Source organism: Channa argus, chromosome 15, assembly GCF_033026475.1.
Source record: "Channa argus isolate prfri chromosome 15, Channa argus male v1.0, whole genome shotgun sequence".
Taxonomy (NCBI): Eukaryota; Metazoa; Chordata; class Actinopteri; order Anabantiformes; family Channidae; genus Channa; species Channa argus.
The window spans coordinates 12,151,668-12,177,317 of record NC_090211.1 but is presented as its reverse complement, the minus strand read 5'-3'; the positions used below and the strand labels follow the sequence as shown (position 1 = coordinate 12,177,317).

The 25,650-nt window shown below is 41.9% G+C and overlaps 1 protein-coding gene across 1 annotated transcript; it reads right to left on the bottom strand.

Annotated features, from left to right (window-relative positions):
• Nucleotides 1-2,344: 2,344 nt before the first annotated feature.
• Nucleotides 2,345-8,459, bottom strand: metrnla (meteorin like, glial cell differentiation regulator a). The gene is made up of 4 exons (XM_067477899.1): nucleotides 8,108-8,459; nucleotides 5,986-6,374; nucleotides 3,375-3,434; nucleotides 2,345-3,235 (listed from the first exon to the last, which is right to left on the bottom strand). The coding sequence occupies exons 1-4, from the start codon at nucleotides 8,203-8,205 to the stop codon at nucleotides 2,922-2,924; spliced, it is 861 nt and encodes a 286-aa protein (XP_067334000.1). The 5' UTR covers nucleotides 8,206-8,459; the 3' UTR covers nucleotides 2,345-2,921.
• Nucleotides 8,460-25,650: the final 17,191 nt, after the last annotated feature.

Below are 25,650 nucleotides of genomic sequence, written 5' to 3'. Positions count from 1 at the left end.
TTTACGAGGTCTGCTGGTTTTCACTGTGTCTGATCGGAGGTGTTGGGACTGCAGCTGCAGAGTGTGCTGTGGCTCTGTGTGGGTGGTGGCCACTGCTGGGGCGGTGTGTTTGTGTGTGCTGGGGATGAGGGCCATGCGCACAGCACAGGCGTACACATGAACACACACAGAAAAACCACAGAGAGTCTATTGATTCCGGTTAATCAAGGCAGCAGTGCTGGGGGAAGCTGGGCACGCGCATGTGTGTGAAGTCAACACATTCCCCGCATTCCAGCACTTCCTAAAGAGGCATAAAATATTAGCCACTACACTGAGCTCACAGGCCTCTTCTCTCTGCTGGGGTGCTTTTGCTCTTTAACTCGACTGCTCTTCTTTCTGCCAAGTGACTGTGCATTTTGCAGTGGCGGCAGTTTTCAACAGTTCTCTTTATTAATTCCACCCACAAGATGACCATGTAGCGACTTCTGGCTCACAGCACAAAGGCTCCACATATACATGTCTGGTTTAGACTGGTTGGTCCTTCTCGACTGGTATTACAACAAAATCTGACCTCACCCATAAAATTGCAACTAACTTCAGGAGCATCTTTAACAGCCACAATAATTGAATAAGCTCCACCCAGTACAACTAGAAACAAATCCTACGGGAGAACCAAGCTGAATCTGCTGAATTTTAATTGACGGAAAAAATGTTTACAATCTGTGTTTTATTTTAATTCTGATATTTATAAAAACCCTGACTAATGTGCTGTTTTAGTAACACAATTCAGCACACCAATTTGTTTGTAGCTAATATTGAGAGACACACTGATCTTTATAAAGCTATAGAGGGGAAAGTTTATTAGATTGCAAATAGAGAAAAGGACTGACTAGACCAATGGCTAGATGTATTATAAAAACTTCCAGTGGTCTGATAATTCTGTACCTTCTTCACCGATAAAGCTTTGCTGTGATTGATTAACATAGGTTTGAGGCAATCTATTATTATTATTATCAATAAATCTGCTAATTTTTTTAATTAAATAATTGTTTGGTCTATCAATGAGCTCAAGGATGTTGAAAAATGTCTCATTTTTTCTTACTGATGGCCAAAAACAATTATTTTGTTGAGTATTTTGGCTTTTTTAATCAAAATACTGGAATCACCTGTGTACGGCGCCAGCAGCTGTTGTTGGCCACGTGGTCAGAGAGGAAGGAGATAGTGAGAGCTGACAGCTGGAAGAGTGAAAAACTCAACAGCCAAGTAACCCTCTTCTTCCTCTTCCTCCTCCTCCAACAAGACTCCTAGCGTTAAAGCCAGAGCGAGAAGGTTCACAGTAAGGCATCGTCGCCATAGAAACTCTGTTTGCATTTCCCAGCAAACAATTTCGGGACCACTGCCTTTCAGCTGGAATTCAGACATTCAATTCAATGCATAGTGCTGTCTGGAAAAACATTCAGCATCAAGTTATTGAAAGACATTCTGGGAGGACGTCCTTTAGGTAAAAAGACAGACAAAAAGGGCCTTCACCATGAGCTGGACCTCACCAAAACAGGCCTGGGTCACAGGCTGGATCAACTGTTTGAGTAGCACAGCAAAGTATTCCATTAACCTGAATTGTTCCTTGTGTTTTATTTGAGGTGATGAAAATGAAAAGCCTTTACTTAAACTGTGAGGTTGAGCAGAGCTCGATGTGCCAATCAAAATTTGGAGTGTGGTTTGCGAGTGCTGCTTTCTGCTGCGTGCCCAGTCACAGAGCTGAATTCAGGTCTGTCTTCAAACCTCTCTCTCATACCAGGCTGCTGCGCTGGAACAAAGAGGCCTTTCACATTGACCTTGACACAGAGCCACCCCCATCAACACAGGAACCAACGGGGAGGAATCTACCACAACTTACTGATATCAATCTCTCTGTACCACTGGCAGACTGTCTCAGCTCAAGGCTGAGGTGAGCCTTAAAGAGGAAGCTAATGCACATCATATGAGAGGGTTTTCATTTAAGCTGAGAATATGGAAGGAAAAAAAAAAAAAAATCAAAAATCAAAAAAAAAAAATCAAAAATCACAAATCAGGACCATTGTGATTATTATGTCTGATCTGAAATTAATCACCATGTCCATGTACATCGACACGTTAAGTTTGGGTTTGGAGCTTTAGTTTGAAAATACATTAGTTTCAGCACTAATTGTGTTAAAGCTAGCTATATCATTTACACATAAAACCGACAAAAGTAGCCAATAATCCTTTTGGTGAAGCTGAAAATGTTTGGCTTTTTGCTCAGTGGATATTAACTTGGTCCAAAGTTGCAAGTCCCCAGGAGATTCAGTGAATTTCTCAAATTACGTTTAAATACTACAAAGCACAGTTCCAGGAAATAAAAGCTTTTATTCTCAAGGGCAAAAAAAAGAGAGGCTTTGCTTTTTTTTTTTTTTGGTTTGTTTTTTTACAACTGTACAGCCTGAAAAACACATGAATTCAGGCATTAAATTGTAAATAATTTTTTAAACAAAATAAAAATAAGAGGCTTTCACTTTATACATTTCTGTCAGAAATAAGTTCAGAACTGTACATCAAGCTTTTTACAAAGCACACTGTCTCAAAATATACAATGTTCATTCACATTTTATACACATAAAAACCAAATGGGGTCTGCTACATTTAAAACCTGGCAGTTCCTTGTCTGGAAAAAAAGTCTGAACAAAATCCACTTTTCATCACGATCAACTTTGAAAAAAAAAAAAAAAAAAAAAAAAAAGGAGCCCAGCTAGCATTTTTCTTGGCAATGTTCAGGTGCTCCATTCTTTGTCCCTACAGAGTCACAAGACAGGAGGAAAATTGAGAGGCTCTGCCACTGGGCCAGTTTGTCAGTCCTTTCTCTCCACAGCATGAACTCTAGGTTCAGCTTTCCTCCCCCACCCAGTGAGTGTGAGCAGGTAAACAGGTCAGTCAGTATCCACCTGGCAGGGGTTAGTTCCCTGCTGTTGGGCTGCATGATACAACTGCAGAAAATCTTTGTAGCGTGGTGCGCAGCCCATCCAGGCTTCCCCAAACCTCACTGTCCCTGTGAAGAGGAACTCACCCTCACCAGACCTCACCCCACACTGGAGGGGCATCTTAATATGGCCAGTCCAGTTCCGTACCCTCACACCACCAGATACAAAGACCTGGGTCTTCTGTCTGTAGAGATGACTGATGTCCACAGTGACACACGTCTGCTCCTCTTCCTGCTCCACCTTCTTAATGCTGCCTCGTGCCACTGGAAACAGCAAGTAGTAAAGCAAAATTTAGACAAATACTGGTAGGGGCTGCATTTTGGAATTTCTGCATTGGGAATTTCTGTCCCTACATACAGCAGCAGGAAGGCTACATTTATTCAAAACAAGACTGCTACTAACCAAAGTCATTGGTGCACACTGCTAGAAGCATCTCAGCATCGCTGCAGGGTTTACAGGGTGCTGTGAGGAAATAAAGAAAATTGACAAATTAGTTTGGAGTCAAAAAACTACAGCAGGAACCCCTCGACACCCCCATGACAAATAAGGACCAGATGAAAAGGATAGGGAGAGCAGAGAGTGCTCCACCACTTGCTGGAACTAAAACAGTCAGCACAATCACAACTAATAAGAAGGACTAAAATAGCCTGTTATACAAAAACCGGATCACCGTATGTTGTCTTCAACGGTATGTTAGCAATGAGACGACACTGTCTCATGACTGGAGGGCAAGTACTTAGAAGTAACAAGGTGAAATAAATTTAAAAAAGTCTCAACCCAGGACTTTAAAATCCTGCTCCAGGCTACATTTCACCTTTGACTGGTATCTGTAGAGCAACAACTCAGCCTCCCTCCTCCAGAGTGTTTTATAGTAGGAGAAAGGGCCCTAAACGAAAGCAGTCAAGCCAATGATTAGTTGACTCAGGTGGTCTTGTGGCTGGCCTGACCAGAACGACTTTATTATCCCTAGACTTGCTATGGTTTTCTTTAGTGGTAAAATGGCACACGGGATGACGAGTCAGCAGTGGGTGTCTCTCTACTGAAATAGAAAGGGAAGGATTAAAATGGTTATCTTGGGTGGATTCAGTGCACTTGAAACCACCATAATTTACACAACTGATTATAAATCCGAGCACAAAAAATTATCCAGTTTAGAAACCCAGCTAACATGGGTAAAATATGTTGACTGTTTCCCTAAATTCCCTAAATCAAGTTTAAAAGTGCAAGAAATGTGTGTCCTCTGTCATTTTCTGGGGCTTATTTTTAGCTGGCTTTTCTGATGTTGAGGGTATAAGGGTGAAGGGTGAGCATGTCTTAGGTCAGCTTGTGTAGCAACATGAAGTACTGCTGCATTGCTAGAGGGGTCAGAGGTCAAAGCGCACAAGCTTAGACGGCTTACTAACAGCTGTAGAGCCAGGAGACTTCAGAGCGGTCAACCTCGCCCGGAGCCCATAGCAGAGCGCAACGACCCTTTGAAGTGAGCCTGCGCACTGCCATAGCATCAGACAGACAAATGAGCCAAGGCCTGAGTCCAGCAGTGTTTTTTGTCTTTCCTCCAAAGCAGATCTGAGCAAGGCTCACATGTGAGACATGAAACAGAACCACAGGAATGGGCTGAGAGCCGAGTCAGCATCTCTCTCTGGCCCATTTACATGAAGCACCACTCTGATCAGAACCACTTCAGAGAGGGAGCAGAGAGGGCTGAGGGATGGGAGGAGTGGAGGGGCACATTATGGAGTCCCTGCAACATCTGGGCCCTGATGCATTCCGTTGTAATGGAGCGCAACTTGCTAATACCACTTGGTACAGACAAAAACCACTTCAAACAGCCAGGAAGTAAGAGGGAAGAAGTATGAAGGGAATAGAAATGAAAAACAAAAATAGTCGAATGATAAACAGTCAAGAAAGAAATTAAGAGGTACAAACCAGTGAGACAGGGGAAGAAATGGGATAATAATTTAAGTGAGCTGAAAGGAAAGCTGAGGGAGAGACAGCAAGAAAAGAAGGGGGGGGTAAGCCTATATGCTGCTAGAAGTTCCTCCCAACATCTGGTTGGAGATAATTTCCAGCTCAATGGCGAGCAACTCAATCCCAGAACAGCGGGTCAGAGAGAAGAGGAAGGGAGAGGAAAGACTGAAGAAACAGAAAGAAGAAGATGAGAAGAAGAGACAATCAATCCACCCTGCAGATGACATGAGCCCACTGTCTTTGTGAATCATCCCAGTGCTATCTCAGGCCACATCTCAGCACCAGATTATAGTACAGAGCTGAGCAGAGCACAGATGTGGTCAAAACAACTCCACGTTCAGAAGGCTGTTTTTTTTTTCCTATGTACATTTAACTCTCTATGTCCTTTGGTCTCTGCTTTGCCAGATAATGATGCAAGATGTGGATATGTGAACCCAGAGAGCCGTAAAAACAAATGTAGGCCTGATACTGCTCGTATTTTGCTTGAGGTGGAAAAAAAAACATTTGCTTGCACAGTTGCACAGCTTGAAGCTGTGCAGGTTTGGCAGGTACACAGCATGAAAATAGAAGGCTGTTTTTTTTTTTTTTAATGGAGGCCCGTGTTTGGCCTCACACACAAGTCATCAAAAAAAACTGTTTAAAGCTGTAGATCAGCCCCAAGTCAAGTTTAAATAATTGTGAAATAAGTTGAATTGTTAATATTTTATCTTTAAAAACGTTCAAAATAACAATAAAGGCATCAGATTTAGATGCTCATTGAAAGTTTGAGTTTGACACGACATATTCTGCTCAAACCAAACTTTACAGACAATTCTACCAGATAAATGAACTTTGGCTTCAGTATGAGCATTTCCATATTCAGTGCTGGAGCAAATGTTAAATTTCCTACTATTAGAGCCCAACTTAATAAATGTTTCCACCAGTAGATGGCTGCATTTAGTGCACAGCACACACCACAGAGGTTCCCATTTCTAGAGGGAATCTAAAGATCTTTATAGTTTAATGAAATTGGACAAAGCTTTTGAAAATCAATACAGCATCTTACCGCCCATCGAGTGTGCCTCTGATCGCAGCCTGTCGCTGACCAGCTCGTACTGGAACGCTGTAATGCGCCGGCTGATATCCATGCGTGGGACAGCTTCGATGAAGAGCGCTCCCTCCTGGATACTAAAGCAGTGCACCTTGCCCTGAGCTTGGTCCTGCTCGCGCAGCAGCAACCGCAGCTTGCCGTTACGGTCCAGGTAGATGTTGGTGCCACTGGAGTCTGTGGAAGGTTTAATGCAAACGGAGAGGCGAGCGGCAGCAGGAGAGACTGTGTTTGGACGGAGGTTGACGATGATGGCCCCAGTAGGATAGAGCCACTCCAGAGAACCTTGGGAACAACGTAGGTACACCTGCTCCACATCCCTGGTGTGGCCTTCATGGGTCAGACCACTAGGGAATAAAAGAAAGGGGAAAGATGTCAGTCAGCAGAGATCAACTAACGGTTTAAACTGGCAGGCCAGTGCACCTACAGAAATCCAAAGTGGCCTCGTTCTTTGCCGAGATGTGTTTTAGTGAAGTATAAAGGTCTTTATTCACTGAAAAATAATGATTTCCTGGTTATTTAAAGAATGAATTAACTGACCAAGGTGAAGACCCTCTGGCAGGCTGTACGAACATTAGACCACATTCCTCTTAAAAACATTTAGGCTGTCGGTGCACAAGACTGGCTGCATGACCAGTCACGAGCCGAAGCAGCCAAAACGACCTCAACTCCAACACACACTCCCCTTACCACATTGTTCCTCCCACAGCTCTGGCAAATGCACCCCTGGCATGATGCCTTTGGGAAGAGTTTAGGAGCAGAAATGGATGAATGGAGGAACACAGGGGCTCCTGGGCAGACAACAGCAGCAACAGTAGCTGGGCCTACTGCATGCAAGTGCAAATGCAGGTCACGCACTGAACCTCCCCTTGCTTTCAAGCCACCAAAGAGACTGGAAGAGACTTGTCCGGGCAGCACTTTGGACTCTGGCGCCAGCATGACCAAACGACTCCCTCCAGAACTTAATGCCTGGTCAGGGTTTGAAAAATCCAGTCTGTCAGTCATTCTGTGGCAAAGCCAGGGGCAGTAAGCCATCAGCAGTCAACCAGGATGTGGATGCCAAGCTAGTGGTTTGACTGGGGGAGAAACGCCCAGTTTCCTGAAAATGAGATGCTGAAATTCAAATTTGCCATAGATCTAAAGTAACCCATGGCACATGCGGAGCATATGCAGCTGAATCCCCATAACCAGGCTCTACTCAGCATGCCTCTAATTAAGTCCTGTCTAACTTCATCACTTCTGCATGCAATTAGAGGAGATTAGTCAAGAGTCTCACTAATGAACACCAGATTATTGGTTAAGAGCTCAAAGTACTGAATATCGCCTACCCCTCCTGACTGGAGGATGAAAAACAAAACCGCACTATTTGAGGCACAGCCTCTCAAGTGCAAAACAGATTTCAGCAGATGTTTGATGGGAGCTGAAACTTTCCAGTATATGCTGCCTGAGGTTTCAAATCTGTTCAAAATATTTCAGAATAAAATCCAAAGCAATATAAAGCTCCGGGGGGGGGGGGGGGGGTACGTGCAATCCAGAGATCCAGAGTATGGACTTCTTTAAAATTGCCTTCTTTGCCAAACATCACCACAATGAGGCTTGATGACATTTAAATGCTACATTTGATCATTATCAGGAATGCTATTAATTACACAGTGAATGATCACCAAGTGTTTTTTTATACCACAAAGGTTTGAAAATAATCAGAAGCACATATTTATCCATGTTTTTGGTGAGTCACACTTTACACCATGTTATGATGCTCACGTCATTTGTCAATTAGTCACCGATGAAAAATCCCCATTCCAAAACTGGCAACTTTTCTATGAAACCGGTAAGACTGTCACCAAGGTACCAACCAACTAGTATTTATTAGTATTTTTTTTTGCTCACATTTTTTAGATTTTTTTTTTTTTTTTTTTTTTTTTACATGCCGTGTTTCCATAATCGCCTCTTTTTAGTGTCACATCACTGCGGCGCCTTGACTTTTACGCTCGGTGCGTTGCGCTGCTTCCTGTCAGCAACACTTTTATCAACATTGCAGCCTAATGTGTGATGGACAGCTACACGTATCCACACTCACCTGCCCTTCCAACTGCACTGGTCGCTCGAGTACTGGCAGGACGAAATCCGACAGAGAAGGAGAAGAGGCAGCAGGGAGGCCAGCATCGGGGTGAGCATGTTTGTCTCGCCGCTCACTTCGCCTCCTCTCGGGTAAAACTTTGACAAAGTCCACCTCCGTGTTTCCAGCTACATGGCGTTTCCATGTGCTCCGCTCCGTGCTCCTTCCCGGGCTTTCTCCTTTTTAGTCTCGGCAGGCTCGGATGAATAAAGCCGCTTATTCAATCTCGGTCGTGGCGAACAGTGCTGACAAGCCTCCGTTAAATGTAAAGTGAGTTGCGCTCCGACTGTGTCCCTTCAGCCCTGATTGGGCTTCACGTCCCACCCCCACCGTGGCGGCTTTTACATATGCTGCCTTCAGGGGCCCAGCCGAGGCCCCGAACTTTGAGCGTTCACGGCACAACACCATAAACTGTGTGGTATAAAACGACTCATTCTTAATTTCGAAGTTTGATTGAATTTTACATCAATAATGATAAGAAAAGAGGATGCCTTAAAGGATTATTAATTATGAATAAGATATTCATCTAACATGGCGACAAAGCATTTCTCCTGTTTAGTCTCATAACAAAAGCTGGTAATTTTGTGATTATTCCTTTATAGGTAAATGATGCTTTCTTAAGCAAATAAGCAGTGGCTCTTCAACAGCATTATTGAAGCTGCATTTTCATACAACCCAACAGTGGTTTGTGTAGTTGATTTTACAGTTTATTTGGTCATTTGTAAAAATCTATGAGAAAAACACATCAAGAACAGGGATCAGTTTCTGCACTATACTTATTATACATCTTGGGGCCTATATATTTATGTTTAGATTTTATTGTCAGAGAAGAGAACCACATAAAGGAAGTCATAAGTATTATATTATATTAAATAAGAAGAGTGGGAATCTGGAAACCACATACCAAAAAAAAAACCCCAACCAGGCTCATTTCTGAACATCAATTTATAATTTTTTGACCCCAGCACCCTTGTGCACCTCACAGTTTTAATGTCTCTTCTGTTTCGACAAAAGCTGCTGGAAAAAAAGCTCTTGTTGCTTCGCTGTTAATAGTGAGTGCACCTGTAAATATAAACGACTCATCACTCATAGATCCAGATCAACATTTTCTTATGAAAGTTTTATGTGTGGATGGTGTTTGGCATAGGAAGGAAACCCGTCTGACGAGGAAAACCAGAGGAGTTTGTAACTGCTACTTTTCTTCTCTGGTTTCTTAGGACTTGTAATTGCTTGTGGTTGGTTTGTGATCAACATGTCTGCATTACTGACCTGACATGCAGCGTACATAAAATAGGATTTTATTTGGATTGTAAATGTCCCCCCCCGATAAAATTGTACGAACTCTCAGCCAGTTTTCACATTTCATGCCATTGAGCAACATTTTAGTATCGTTTGTGTAATCTGGATTAGAAGCCTGGCTGGTGTGTGTGTGTGTGTGTGTACTCTGGTTTCTGTGTCATTCTCACCATTTTGCAGACTGTCTGCGAGTTGATGAGGCAACAGAACCACAAGACGTGTTCGGACATGATGTTTGACAATCCATCACAATAACACCTGCACTATTGCACCAGAGCTACACCTGTAAGAGTTTTGTCATGATGAATTAAGTGTCTTGTCTGATTCCTTGCTACATTATAAAATTAGCTCTATGAATTTTTATTAGGTTATTGAATTATTTTAGTCATAATGGAATACAACTGCATATATGTAGAAATGTAATACATGTATGGACACTGATCAAGCTGTGAGAAAATATACTGCCAGTTAAAACAGGGGAAAAAACGTTGGTGATAATCCATTAATCATTTAATTAATAGAAACAATAATTTAAGAAAAAAGTAATTGCTGTTCACAAGGATTTGTTTTTTTTTTCTGAAGGAAAAGTGAAGAGGATTTGCACAATTTACTTAATTTATTCTTACCTTTTATACAATAACTTATTTATTATTTAAATTGCGATCCATCATTAAAATCCAAAAAAACCTGGCCAGAAGGACACACAAGTAGGATGTCTGTTTTCCAAGAAAAGTGCTTTCGTCCTCATCTTGTTATTCCAGTTGCTTGATCACTTGCCACCAGAGTTTATTTTCTCTTTCATTGCAGCCTAAAGGAAGCAGGTTTAGCTCTCACCCTCCACCTGTCAGAAGTTTCACTTGTGGTGGGAGCAGAACTTGGAGCGTGTGGGGGTAGAAAACAAATTGATGACAGACAGTAGGAGACTGAAAAACAGACAGTTAATCACACGGTGTGCTCTTGTTGTTGGTTTTAGATTGAAACTTGGCGGAGGAACAATGATATTCAACACTGAAGCAGGTATTCAACAGTATAAATTAGAGGATTTGGTGTGTTTGGTAAATATGTGTTATGTAGCCTGGGATAGTGAGGTATACAAATGGAGTTTAGAGAGTCAGAGGGGGAGAAGCTGCTATTTTTGGTGGGGGAGGGTGTTTTTCTGTCAGCTCTGTTGTCCTGAACATGACTCACTTTTTTGCATGAAGTAGGCCTCCAGGTGAAAAAGCAGTCATAAAGTAGATTGGGCTACTGACAGGATGTAACTTTTATGTGTGTGTGTGTGTGTGTGTGTGTGTGTGTGTGTGTACTACTGCTAGTCCTCACTGTCACTTTTTTCTTTAACTCCTATTTTTGCTTAGTTTTATCCTGTGGTTAAAAACAAAAAACAGAAAAACGTCTTCCACGTTACTGAATAAAAACCTGTCTGGAGTTAATTTTCAACAATGTTTCCCTCCCCATTAATCACGCACCTTAAGAACCTGTTTGATGAATGCAAACACTTTTCAGAGCCGGTCTCGTGCCTTGTTTCATTAAGCCTGCTATCTCAGGCAGATAAACCGTGAACTGCAGTCAAACGACAATGTCCGATACCTTGTGGTATGCATGAGCAGATTGCAAGGTGCCGATAACATCAAGAGGCTGTCTGCCTGTCATCATCCCTCTCTGGCTACTTTCCAGACTGTCAGAAAAACAGCTGAGCTCAAAGCTGTGTCCACATTCCTCTCAGTAAACAAGAACCCTGTCATTTTGAAGTGTCATCCATATCTGCAGGCAGACATGGTGTTTGTATCTCTTCTAACACTTCACACGAGTTTATTACTATTTTTCTATTATGGAAACAACACATTGATGAACACGGTGCGCATTCCAGCTCTACAGCCCTCACATCTCAATCATCAGTCAGTACTTGTATTGTTGGTGGTAATGTCCTTACATCCAGTCAATGTGAAAATATGCTGGAGGAAAGTGACATATTTGAAGTATTCAGCAACTGGCGCATCTCACTCAAAAATTCCCTAAAGTTTTTGCAGGCCATGAAGACAAAGCCTGTCTTTTGTCTAGCCCCTAATGGTTATGTATTGCTATGTCTATGTGCTCGTGAGAGTGAGAAAAACATTAAAATTGAGAAAGAAGATGAGCCAAAGTGGAGAGAGAAAGAAAATGTCATGGTTGTGATCACTGTGCTGTATCTACAACAGCCCATGTTAGGGGTAACAGAGGAGATTAGATATTGTCAAGGCCTCAACACAGTGACATGCTCAAGTCCATGCCGAATCAGCCCTTGATGCCTTCAAGCTGTTCTCAACACCACGCTATCAGCTCCGTCATATCCCTCTCTCAGCAGCACGCAGAAACCTGAGAAACTACAGCACTGAGGGCTCCCAAAAAGAATCTGGGTCAGAGCTCATTCTGACAGGGTGCTCACATTGGCAGGTGGACAACTCTTCTGAGAGCAACACAATAAAAGTTAACCCAACTCTGCTCTGCCTTTGGAAATTCACAGAGGTCAGATATAGATTAGGGCTGCAGATCCAGGTGGCTGTGAAGCTCAAAGACTAGCAAATCAGCAAGCAAACGTGAAGAATATAACATTGTAAAAGCAAAGGAAAGAAGGGACCAATATGTAAAGTCTGGTTCTGAAGGAAAGCACCCTTTCTCCACGATGACTTCCGCTTCTCCAGATTAGCCTCAGTGATCTGATTCCCATGGCTTCCTGTGGAGAAAGTGCTTTGGCGCACGTCCCTCCTCTTCTTCATGGCCCATGTGACATGAGAGTTTCCTCGATGGGTACACTCTTTCTTCCATTCACTCGATCAGTCCAGGTTGATGCACACAAAAAGCTTCAGCCATTAGACTCACTGATGCTGGGTGACAGCCGTGATAGACTCAGACACTCTGGGGGCGGGAGGGAAGAAGCAGCAGAGCCTTCCTTTGTAGATTCCCAAGGTCTGTGCTTACACAGAGAGATCAGCCACTACTATCTACTCTGGCACCGTCCCTTTGCAGCACGTTGGCTCAGACTCTGTTCAACATTGCAGGAGAACATTTAAACATCCCACAATCCAAATGATATTGATTTCATACAAGCCACTGCAGTTTCAATGTTCTTTTCAAAAGTTAAGTTTCCAAAACAGATTTTTGGGGAAGTGTAACATTGTGGGGGGGAGGGGGTCTGTGTTCAATCAAGGATGCAGTGATCTGCCAGTGCAGATCAAGCTTCAGACTCCCTGGGCATTTTCTTTTCATTTAATGAGTGGGGCTTTTTTTTTCTTGTTTTATTTGGCATCCTTATACTTTGAGCAGGAAATCTCTAAGGAGGTCCCTCCTGGTTTCCCCTGTGTGGTTTTGAGTGCTAAAACTCGAACAAAGGATACTTACCAATCAAGAAAAGAAAGACAGATTCTTTCTCTCTGGATGTACACGGTTCAATACTGTACTTTTTGATGTACTTTTAATTATTTTGAGTATTTTCATTTTCTACTACTAAGCAGTTTAGTTTGTCTTCTACCAAAAGTGACATGTTTATATTTGCTAACAGACAAAATGCTTTTAGGACTTAATCATTATATAATTAATGTATTGTTTAAAATTGAGTTTTTTTTAACTCTGCGCATAACACAACAGATTCATAATATAAAGTAGTCATCAGCAACACCATTACTGTTAAATTGCTGTGATATTGATAGTTTTTCTTCAGTAACAGATCTGAATGTTTCTCTCACTGGACACAGCCAGCAAACAAGAACAACTCTTGCAATAGATTTCACATTAGCAAGCTCATGTGTTTACACAAGGAGAGAAATTGAGAAAAGGAAATGCAGGAGAGGAGAACAGTCGGCCTATTGTGTCCATCCACATGCAAAGGTTTTTATTAGCACATGGTTTGCCCGAAGAAACAACCAACAAACTAGAACAAAACAATCAGGCAAATTTTTGCATAAATCGAACACAATGGCTCAGCATGGAAATTCTGACCCACTGGTCTGATACAGAGGAGTCTTTAAAATCCTCCACCATCTTGCTCAGTGTACCTCATTCTGCTTGTAAAGAGAACGGGATATTGGCAAATCAAGTGTTCCAACATGGACATGGTCTGATCTGAAGGTGACACTCAGGAGAGGGGAAGGAGAAACCATGTAAAGGTTAATGATAGAAAAAAAAGCTTTTCACACCTTAATACATAAATACAATTAGCTATAGGACATATAGTACACGGAATGTGGAATTATCATTGCTTGTTGAGCTTTCACAAATTCACTAATTTGTTAACATGTTCTGCTCTACTGGACGTCAGTGCATAAAGTTTTTTACTACATCTTAGCTTATTTGCTGTTTGTGTTGCATTGTAACCTCTTACCAAAGACTGGTGCACGTATGGTTTCACAATGATTCTTAATCACCACATCTCAACTGTAGATGTTGAAATTGAACTTAGACAAGCTCCTAAAACAGGATGTCAGTTCTATTTCCTCTTCCCACAGTCATGTGAAGTGTGTCCTCTCTTACCTCAAATGATCATTTGTCAATTTGGAGTTGAACTTGATGTGCAGAATATTAAATTAGGTTTCGGTGACTTATTTAATCTGCTCTTCCTGGACTTTGGGGCAGATGTCTCATCACCATCGCACGACCACTGCAAAACTGAAACTATCAGTTGTGTTTTGAGGGAATTGTCAAGCACAAAACATGAAAACAATGAAAAGTTAATACATGTGCATACTGAGGAATGTTTGTTCAAGCCTTGTATAAAATAGCAATCCAGCAACAATAGCTTAGCAATCCTCAGTATCAAGTGATTGCTACACACAGTTCTTATATAAGAAAAACAATACAGGCATGCAAAGACATGAAGCATTAATAAAGAACACAGAGCAACACACAAATAACCTGTTATGTCTGTGTTTTCCTGCATTCAGCCTGAGGTCATGTCGTGCGACCTGCCAGCAAAGCCTGTAGTGAAATGAAAAGCCAATTTAAGCAGAAAGCTCTAATGGTAGAGTACTACTAATGTTTGCAATGTACAGAAAGACATGTTGTCCTTTTTGGTGTAATATTCTCCTCTATAGACATGCAGATAAATGGTAAAGGCTGAGGCAGAGGCTTTAAATTATCTTTGGATGAAACAACCCATTAGGTTACCCTCACCCTGAATTGGTTTAAGACTGTGCTGAAAGACCACATCCATCCAGGGAATATTTGGGGTTTAGTCAGGTAGTGTTGAATGCAGAGTCATATAGTGACCTGGGTGAAGTTGAAAGTTACTATGCTGAATGAACTGAGCAGGGAGAGGGATGCTGCCAGGTCAGCTGCAGGATCAGCTGAATATCACGGGAGCTGAGCACGGAGGCTGGGCTCTGTGATCCTATTTATTGTGCTTTGTGTTAGTGTGCACTCTAGCATTTGCCTGGCTGCCTTAGCCCAGCTAACACAAGGTTTTAGCACGGCAGGGTTGTATCTGTAAGTTGTCTGGCCGGTTCGTGTAACAGACAGACACACATGCACACACGCACTTCTAGGGCACTGATCCTCCCATATACTCAAAACTGGCACGCTCCACACATACACTCCCTGCGTCACATGCCCAAGTACACAGACAGGTTTCAGCAAGTCAAAGGTCATGTGTGTGGAAGCATTTCAGATACGATAAGATTGAAGGATTAAGATTACACTAATGGCACATGATTGGAAATCATCGTCTGCTCTGTGGTTAAATATGTCCTTGCTAATTTGCCAAAATAAAGGTAACGTGTCCCCTAAATAAAACACAAACGACAAGGTGATCTTTTAAAGACACACTGCTGTGCCATGTGTACCACTTTGCTATCTCCAAATATGCCCTCGCGTAATGTTATTGTGCAGTCAGACATGACGGCATGATGGTGAGACACATGATGTGCCCATGCAGGAGCAGGTGTACAGAACGAGCTGCGGCAGGTGACACAACCCAATACACACACTATCATTTTTCTCCCTCCTGTTGACTTGACATGTAGAAATGTTCTGGAGAGTTGCCCTAAGCTTAACTACTGTATAACCACCACTTGCCTAACCTTAATATTAGCATCCGGCCCACATGAGGAAGGTGAGTCCTCACAAATGTGTCTAATACACACAGGTACACACACACACATATTTCGTCACAAAGGAGGCCCGATTGCTCAGTGTACTCCTGACCGGCTCAGTCTAATACAGAGTAATCTAAAAGGATTTAGATTTTCCGTCATCAACAGCTTCATGAAATCATACAGCAAATGTTTACACAACTACTATGATACAATATGTGTTGTAAATTATAGTCTTTAAGAGCATTAAGTGCAATGTATGCATCTGAAAATAAATCCAAATGGTTTCCTAAAGTAAGGGAATATCAACAATATTTACAGCAAGAGTAAAGCAAAGCTAAGCACCTTTTAGCCATAGTCATTTTACCCATATGATCAAAATCCCAGGATATGTCTGCAAACAAAGCCAGCAATTCAGTGGTGGGCCTGCTCTGCACCTCAACCCTGTCCTCCTCTCTTCTCGCCAAGCCTCAGATCCACTAGCACCCTGGGGAATTGTACGGTGCACAATAGGTCCATTGTATGTGCTGTGGTAACCCCATAATTGTTACAGTCTTCCTATTCAGGTGAAAAACACACCCACTTTTGACTCTCAGTGACATTTTGAGAGGTTTGTGGCTTTAGTAATGTTGTATTAATCAGATATAATGAACAAAAATGTGGGTGGCTTGTGCACCTGATGCTGCGGTTGGAGCCTGAATAAGCTCTTATTTGTATTTTCACGTGTGTCTGTATAAGCCAAGGCCCAGACCACAAGCTCTGCAGTGCTGGAGTGACAGATTTAATAACATTAAGCATCCTGATGTTTCCATTAGGTGGATCAGTGATGTGTGACGAAAGAACAGTTCGCTGGAGAGGTCTAATAATTCCTTGCTGCCATTCTGAAACCCCAAATAAGAAATAACTATTCCACTTGGATGGTATTGCTGAAAAGCAAGCCAATCAAAGGAGACATAAATAAATATGCTGAAAAAAGGAAATGTATATTCTCTAAAAGTGGGCTTCTCTCTCAGGCTTTATTTGTTTAATACTTTGCTTTGACTGTCTCTTATCATGGCGCTTTGTATTTAAAGATAGGGATGTCAGCCCCCTCATCCTCCCCACGTGCCGGCCACATCCTAGGGACATAAATCACTACTATAGGCCTGCAGCTGGGAGTGGCCAGTTAGGAGGAAACAGTATGGAAGCCTGGGTGTTTCCAGTTTGTCGGCTTCCAACTCTTAGTTGAGTCTAATGCAGGTCTGTGAGGAGCCTCCCTGTCTTTCATCCGTTAAGGAAACATCTGGAATCATCTGCCAGTTGAATGAAAGTGTCTAGGCGCGTGTATGTGTCTTTTTTTTTCAGGAGGTTTGCCAGGAATGTTATCATTGTGCAAAGATTAAGCTTGCTGACCAGAAAATAAATTAAGGAAATTCACTGGTGAAATGCCAAGGGATGTTTGGGCTTTGACATCATCTGTGAAAAAAAAAATCCTGCTAAGGATCAACAACTACTTTTGCTATCAGTTGTTTTCCTCATTGCTCATAAATAGGGCGTCTTACCACATAACTGTCATATCTCTGTAAGAGAAGACACACTTTATGTTCAGTCATCTGATTTTCTTTGTTGTTTAACTTGTCAAAGAAAAGACCGCTTACAAGAGTTGGCTGGTCAAGAGCAAGTGAGTGGAGACTATTGCCGTTCAACAGAGTGGATATTGTATCCATGTGAGCAGGTGAGCAGACAATGCGTGTGGTGGAGCGGCGTGTCTCCCCATGCCCGAGCGGAGACATCAGGCCTAGATGTGTTGACAGAGGCAGGTCAGGAGTCACACCTGCCGATAAAACACCTCTCTCTTCGCACAAGGTGTCGTCATCTTTAACTTGTAGCAGCCTTTACCTGACTGACACCTGCAGACTGTTCACAAAATTGTCCAATCTTAGTCAAGGCTGTAGAGAATAGCAACTTTAAAAAAGCATCTGTGTCACAGTCTTTGCCGTGTCACTGTAGTTGGAAAAAAATAACTATATAAAAAAAAAAAGACCAACAAAAAACAAGAAAAACAATTATATTTTTCTGCCTAGCTGCCATGTAGCTTTGAGCTCAGTCAGTTTGTTTATAGGACCACAAGTTCATAGTATTCCCTTCAATTAACACAAGAACATGGAATCTGTCTTTTGTAGTTAAAACATGAAAACCACCAAGTGGCTTAGTTTAACAGTGATGTGGCTTTCACACCACCACAACAACAACACATCAAAATGGCGAAAATATCATGCACACATCTGCTCCTCCTCCCTCCCGTTTTCATGTGCCCTGTGTGTGAATACCCCAAAAGATAACAGACACCCCCTGCCAGACATTATAATCTAAACATTTTTACAGGCTCATGTTCTGTGCCATGTTATTAGTAACAGACTAGGTGTGTAGGGAAGAGTTGCTGTGTTTGGACCAGGCAGAGGATGTTCATATCTGGCTGCAACTACATCAGGGGATGTGATTTTTGGGAGTATTAGGGAGGATGTTTTGCCTCCTGTGTGCTGACTTCTGACCCCAGCCATCCTCTCCCAACCTGCTTCAGCTCTGTCCTATTGTAGCTCTTATCAAATGACATACACTCAGTTCAGTGGCCTGTACAGGAGATAACACTGGCTCCTTCTCATGTTGGAGCACCCTGCCTCTGTTCTCCTAAATCCTTTACATGTCATTTGAGCCCTGTGTCCGGTGTCCGTCCTATCAGCCTGTGGAGACTCTCAGTCATTCAAAGGTGTGAGTCAGAGGGCACCAAAGGCTCAGTTAGACTTTCTTGTTCACATCTATGTATATTTGACATAAACTTGATATCCCCAGACCATGGGGATCCTGATGAACTCTCTATAGACGCTCTTGCTCTTTCTTTTGTTTTTTGTATTTTGTATAAGGGGAACATGTCTGTAAAATGTGAGCACGTTCGTAGTGTGGGTATGAACAAGCAGTTATGAACCGGTTTTAAGACACCAATTATTATCTTATGCTGAGACTCATGTGACCTTAATAATACACGTGATGGTCAGGTGGACACATAATTTAACAAAGTATCAGCAACTTAATGACTACACTGAGTTTAAATCCTGGAGACTCTTTATCTTATAAATAAGTTAATAAAATTGTCCATCATTTTCTTCATCCAAATCATCACCTAATGTCCAGCTCCTTCACAGTCCTGTTTATATCTGGCTTCCTCCTGTACAATATCCCAGCTCCTAAGAGCTGTGTGACTTCCTCGCCTGCTAAGACAACAGGGTGTTGTCCTGAGGGTGCACCATGACCCCTGCTGATCACACTCCGCTGACTTGCTCGTACCGCTTCTCATCTTCACTAACACGCACTGACATGGCTTTTTGATGTCATGAGGAGCAGCATGGACCTGGGACCCGCCCAACAAAAGCAATCTGATCCTCGGCTGATGTGTCCAAGCACGCCTGCAGCCCCTAACAATGCACTGGGACAGCAGAGGCCCCCTTTGCAACTTCTGTGTGTACCTAAGAAAGGATCTGCACGTAGCTCACAGGGAACTGGATATGTGGAAAAAAAATGATGCTGAAGATGCTGTTTTTGTCAATAAAACACAACGAGTCAGTCTTTTCCCTGAAATCACGATATGTTTATTTTAACATTGACAAATGGAATTTTTACCCCTTTTTGCAAGGGGTTCAGCTACAGACCTGTTAATATCAATGACTTGTCAATGTTCTCTTCAACAATAAACTCCTCTATTCAGTTGAGTCTGGTGATGGTAAGAACTCAGTTGTTGGTTTTGGTAGGTGTCACCTGAAACATTTGGTTTGGTGGACAGTCAGCCACATGTTTAAAAGAAAGCAGCAAGAAATAGTGCTAAAAGCTCAGTTAATTATTGTGTTACTAAGTTTGTTTTATTTTAAGCAGTGTGAGTGACTATAGAGCTTACAAACCATTTATTTCATATCCAAACAATGATAACTAATATTTTACATGTTAATGTTTATTTTGGCTTTGTTCAGAGGCTTCTCTTTCTTAGAATGTTCTTTTTTTTGTTAGGAGTATGGTAACAACCCAATCTCATGTCTGACCTGTGCCAAAATCTCTGCAGACACATTTGAAAACGTTAAATATGCAAAGTTCAACCAAAACAGTATTTGCATACAGAGAAAGGAGGGGCCTTGTGTCTCAAGCCAGACATGCTATTTATTATCTTGACATTCCCGTCTGCATTTTGTGTGTGTGTGTGTGTGTGTGTGTGTGTGTGTGTGTGTGTGTGTGTGTGTGTTGTGTTTATACATCCCTCATATGTATTCATCAGGCAAGTTAGAACAGCTCAAACCCTGCTAAATATCTTGTTCTGGACTCAAGGTCTTGTGTTGATCTTTTCCCTCATGGAGAGCAGGAAGGAATAAAGCCCTTGCTGCTTTGGCCACTAGGTCCTTTCTGTGTCTTGGAAGGTTTGGGTATTAAGACAATTGATTGAAGATGTATGAAGACCTTTGTCTATACAACCAGTGGATAGACAGAGGTTGGTCTGGCCCTAAAATCCTCTAGAACAAGTCTGATATTGATCCATAATGACGACTGGAAAATAAACATTTGGACATTTTTAAGAAAGAATTTCTTAACCATAATCAACTCGGTGCCACTAGGCAATCTATCATCATTTTGCAACTATCATCTGTTTTTGCATAAGTGACACTGCATTCCTCACATATAACATTTATAGATTCACTGGTAAACCTGCGATTCTGTGTGACTGGGAAGGCTGTAGCTGGAAGGGTTGTATTCACCCTTAAAATGAATTATTCCTGAGAATATTGAACATAAACATTCTTTTTACATCTTCAACACACTTGTAACCTGCTCAAAGGCTAAGTAAGGAATCCTCACCTCCCACTGTATAATGCACATGGAACCTTTCAAATTATTTTCTTTCTCATTACCCAGCCGCACAACATGTTGACAGGAAGGGCAGCTTCTTTCACACCTGCACAAAATACTTCCTTGTTTCTCTTTATAGTTTACACCAGTGTGAGTGTGCAAATTATATATACATCATTGCCAAAACAGAGCCCAAGAATTACCTCAGTGCACAGCAACGCAGCACGTCCTATCCACTACATCTGGTTCACTTTAGCTTCAGCATCAAGTGCTTCCACCTCCACAGAGCTGTTGCATGCCTTCTCTCTCTCTGTCTCTCTCACATGCACACACACACACACACACACACACACAGACACACACAGAGCACATATGAATCATGGAGGATGATGTGCTGCAAAGCTTTGCAGATCACTCTGAAAGCACAGCAACCTATGTATATTTCATGAGGCATTAGATACCGTATTATTCATGCTGATCTTCTCTGCTGTTTTGTTTGGGAGACAGAGAGCTGAACAACCAATTCATCGCACAGTGGTGGAGGATTACAATACCTATAGTCCCTCTTTATTCATTGGAGGGGTCCATTCATAATTGTATTAAGTGATTTTGTGTGGAGGAATTCGTGTTAAGTTTTCTGAGGAATTTCTTTGCATGAAAATGACTCATTTTTGGGTCAGGCAGAGCAGATATGGAAACAGTGAGTGTAGTTGTGTTCCCTGGAAGATGTTGTGTGATAAAACTTATTATGACTTAGTAACAGGGGGTGGGGGAAAAGTTAGACTTCCCCCAGAGAGAACGATGTGTTGGATATTAATATTTCAATGTTAAAAAAAGGTCTGGAACTCACTAGCAACTACAACTACTACTATCATAGCCCGGCACAACATTATGTCCAGAAAAAACAAACACATTTACTGAAACACCTAAACTAACTTTAACCGCAAACCTGCTTCTACAGCCTCCCTGTCCCAAACAATGTTCCCTTTGTCTCCCCGTGCTAAGAGTGGAAAATGAAGGAGACTGCTGTCCTGTGCTGTAAATCATTTGAAACAGTGTCACAGGTTTTGGTTGTGGTTTACAACAGTTAAACTTACTGAATATCAGCCAACAAGCACTTTGTTGTAGAGCAGCTGCTGCTTTTTGCAGAGCTGAATGTACGTAGGTAGCTTTTCAAGCAGCAAGCTTGCTTCTGTGACATATCAAAGGTATTCTCAATGCTCTCAATAGTTCTCAATAGAGGATTTATAGCAAACTGTGCGCCATACACCTCCATGTAATTAAAGTTAAATGTTTACACCATCAAAAACTGAAACGTAACTTTCCCTTTATAAGTCACCAGGAGAGACAGGAAATTTCTTTGTCACGTTGTCTCAAAACAGCCTTGGTTCTGTAAGAGTTTAATCTTTCTACAACTTTTCTTAATAATTTCTATAAAAGAATATTCTTATTCCATTATTTCAGGTGATATACAGATGTATATCCTCTGTATGATCAGAAGGACGTGACCTGAGTGAATGAAAATCGTGCTTGGGACTGTGAAAAGAAAGTCAGCCACATGAGATAAAAATCTCTTTAATGGACTATTCAGACCTAATCTGATGAAGAACCTGGGCCTGTGTTTCTTTAGGAGTATTAGGTGAGAATTGACAGATGTGTAGGTTCAATAAAAAGTGGTGTTGTCTTTGTCATGTAAAAAGATGCAGAATCATTGTGAGACAGGTGAAAGTGAGTACACCATCGTCATTTGACCACTACAATAACATAGTGAGTTATGAACAAGTTAAATAAAGACTCTTTGGAAATCAAGACCTGTTTTTGGAGACCCTTGTTGGCCTATCTAAACAACAAATAATAATGCATTTCGTGCATAATATGTTATGCTTGGGGGCACGTGAACACATCTTGCCCACCTGATCCACTATTGATGTATGGCAGTTTGTTATCCATCTTCACATGTCTCTTCATTGTTTTGTTTATTTAAAAAACTGGTGACATTTGTTTCTGCCACACATAATTTTATATATTTTTTAGAGCATTTTCTGAGAGGTTAATGAATGAGCCGAAAGCTGGTAAAAATAGGGCACGACAACTTTACGAAGAGCAAAAAGCAGTGACAGAGAGAGAAATAATAAAAGCAAGCAGGGGGAGACCAAGTGTGTAAATCCAATTTAGCCATATGTGATCCTATCTCCACAGCAACACTGTGTTTGCAGCGAGCAGCTTGTGAGCTTTGGCACCGATCGACCCTTCTCCCCTTGCTCGCCCCTTCCTAACTTCCATCCCTGAAAATACGAGCAGACAGATAGAGAGGGACACAGTGAGGGACAAAGATAAAATGTGTAGTGTCTCGAGGAGGAAGAATGGAGAAAAGGTGAAGGAGAAAAGGAAAAATAAAGAGAGAGCGGGGGATAAGGAGGTGATGAAGTGAGTGGAGACTTGAGAGGGGAGTCACAGGACATTCCTCAGCCAGCTGTGGGTTGGAGGGGGAATTCTCACTGAATGCCTGACAAATAAAACAAGACACAGGCTATTTCAGTATTCCAGGCAAAAAACCCACTGGCACACTGCAGCGGAATGAGGGGGAAAGAGAGATTTGGAAGGAAAAAGAAGCAGGCTAATGAGAGAACCAGCAGGCTGTAATGTCCAGTAAGGCAGGACTTAAACCGCAGCAGTCCAGCGGTTAACCTTTCACTGCCTCTCCCTCGCCTGTCTCCTCCAAAAAGGAGGCAGAAACTGGCAGCAGCAGTGTGCTTCTCGGGCTGTGACAGCACACACATTCCTCCTGCAGAGACAGGTGGTGGAGCTGTTTAATAAATACAGGATTTGATGGAAGGATCTGTGACGGAGGGGGGAGTCAAAGGCCATCGCAGACTGTAAACAGCAGAGCCGACCAGCCATAATATGACTACTGCTCCTCAGGGGATATATGTAAATCCAAGACTACGACTCATAACTCCCTGTTAATGAGTCACCCATTCATTTTAAATGCTGCAGGTTTTGGGAATACAGATGGCTCACTACTTTCAGTGGTACTCAGCCAGGACTGGTTTAACAGTAAAGTTCTCGTGGAAATGACATACAACATAAAATGCTAACATAAAAATAATGCACATTCAGCTAATACCAATGTTCTTTCATCATCAAACGTAACAAAAATTATCCAGGAGTGTATTAAAACGCTATTTTCAGTACACTTCAGAATTATATCATTACAAAAGTTAAAATAATAAAAAGGTAAACTATCTCAACTTATATAAAGTTAAGATAATTAATTAAAAATTACCTAACTTTCTGATGAAGGGACGATTGCAATACTGAATGTGTTTGAAAAACCCAAACTAGTAGTAAAAGTGGCTCCTTGCTTTCAGTTTATATGTCCTAGTTGGCCTTGTTTTCCACCAACCGATATGGCAGTGGTTTTAATATTTTAAACTTTGACATCTAAATTCCATATGATGCACCCACTTTTACGTTTTGATGTCTAGTACAATATCTTCATTATTGCGTTGAGGGCAGCAGCAGTGCTTTGGTGCAAAGGAAGCGCATCAGAGTCCTAAAGTATCTTTTGTGTCATGCAGCGAAGCTGGGACTTTCCAGTGAGCAGTGCTCCACTTTTGCCACCCAGGGACAGAAGATGGTGGCCATGTGTGTCAGCAGGCCGCCACATCACAGCCATCCTCCCACCAAAGTCTTTGTGATCTTCCCAACAGCGTGCAGGCTCGCCTATGCCCCCTGCATACACTTTTTCCTTCCTCCCCTCTCCCCTAACCACACAGATGAGAGGACAAGGGGAAGAGGAATGATCATTTCATAGGGAGAATCCCACATCCTGCAATTTTCTTTACTCGTCTGTCATGGAAACCTTAGAAATTGTGATAACTGAAGGGCTAAAGTAAATATCACTGACAATAGTATTTTGACAACAGCATACATTTCATTGTCAAGAATTAAAGTTGAACTAGTTAATCATTCTAGTGCAATGTGCAAGCTTCCTTTACTCAAAACTGTAAGTCAAAGCCACATCCTAGACTTTAGTCACTTATTTAGGATGACAGTTGCTGGTACACCACTGCAACCACATCCACTGTCCTTTATTCTTTTATCTACTTATCCCAAATCTCCCTCCTCTCTCCTTCCTTAGTACTTGAATTAGTTTGCAAATACTTCACCACTCTTATTGGGCCAAAGCATGAGTGACGCAAATAAACTATATTTTCAAAGGCCTTTCTGCAAATGGTAGTTGTTTGGTGTTCTCCTCTAAACCATTTGTGAATATGAATGTAGATAGTGAACGTGCCTCATAGAAACATGTGGCAGAAGAGTTTAGTCACTGCTCTCTATCCCACATCACTGATGGAAATGATTAAGTATATTGAAGTGTAATTCCACCCCCTTCGGCTTGGCTCTTAAAATAGAGAAATTCAGAGAGGGGGTTGCTGGCCTGCACGAATGTCTCTATTCCACTGATTGGAGCAGAGCAGCAGCTTGTTATTAGGCTGATGTCAACCCATGACCACAGCAGTGGGCCTGCCATGTGGGGGAGAGGGGCATGGCATCATTCAATCCGAGGCCCCTCTCATCTGCAAAATAATCCATTGCCAGCTTGTTGTTTTTTTTTTCTTAGGTTATTTCACCGACATTCCTCACATTCAAATGTGAAAACAAACACATGCACATGTGCTTTTACACTCATGGTTTACTTAGATTACGAAGTGAATGCCAAACAGAAGAGGCATTTGCTTTAAAAGTAGTGTTTTGGTCAGTTCTGTGTGCCTAAACATCCATTTCAGTGTACTGATTTATTTGAAACACGTTTGAATACTCCTTGCACAATTGGATATTTAACATCTTAATAACCCACAACCATATGGCACAATGTAACTGCTTTGGTAATCATTGGAGGTTGTGGTGAATGAGGCATGAACAGCTGAAACATTTCAAAGGAAGCAGAGGTTACACTGAGTACTTCAACCACCTGAAAATCAAGGCGACTTTAGTCTGTAATTTGGACTGCAACTAAAGGACAAGATGATTTATATAATGACACAGATGATGAAAAAAACACACAACAAAAAAGAAATGATCGGGTGCTTTGGCATTTCTGAGGGCTGATGGGACACCGTGCGGAAAGGCAGCTTTTGAACTCAAGACACTGATCTGTCACTGAGGTTAACCAGAAAACAAGAAACAGTAGCCACAACCACATTTTTCATGTTAAAACTCTTGTTACACAGGCCAACAAACAGACTTGTTGAACTCGAGGAAGGTGCTGAAAACATACCA

Bases quoted from the DNA above. Each gene is read 5' to 3' on its own strand.
- metrnla (XM_067477899.1), bottom strand. From the start codon at position 8,205: ATGCTCACCCCGATGCTGGCCTCCCTGCTGCCTCTTCTCCTTCTCTGT. The intron at 6,375-8,107 runs GTGAGTGTGGAT...TTTATTCCCTAG, and splicing joins CAGTGCAGTTGGAAGGGCAG to TGGTCTGACCCATGAAGGCC. The intron at 3,435-5,985 runs GTAAGATGCTGT...ATTTCCTCACAG, and splicing joins AGAGGCACACTCGATGGGCG to CACCCTGTAAACCCTGCAGC.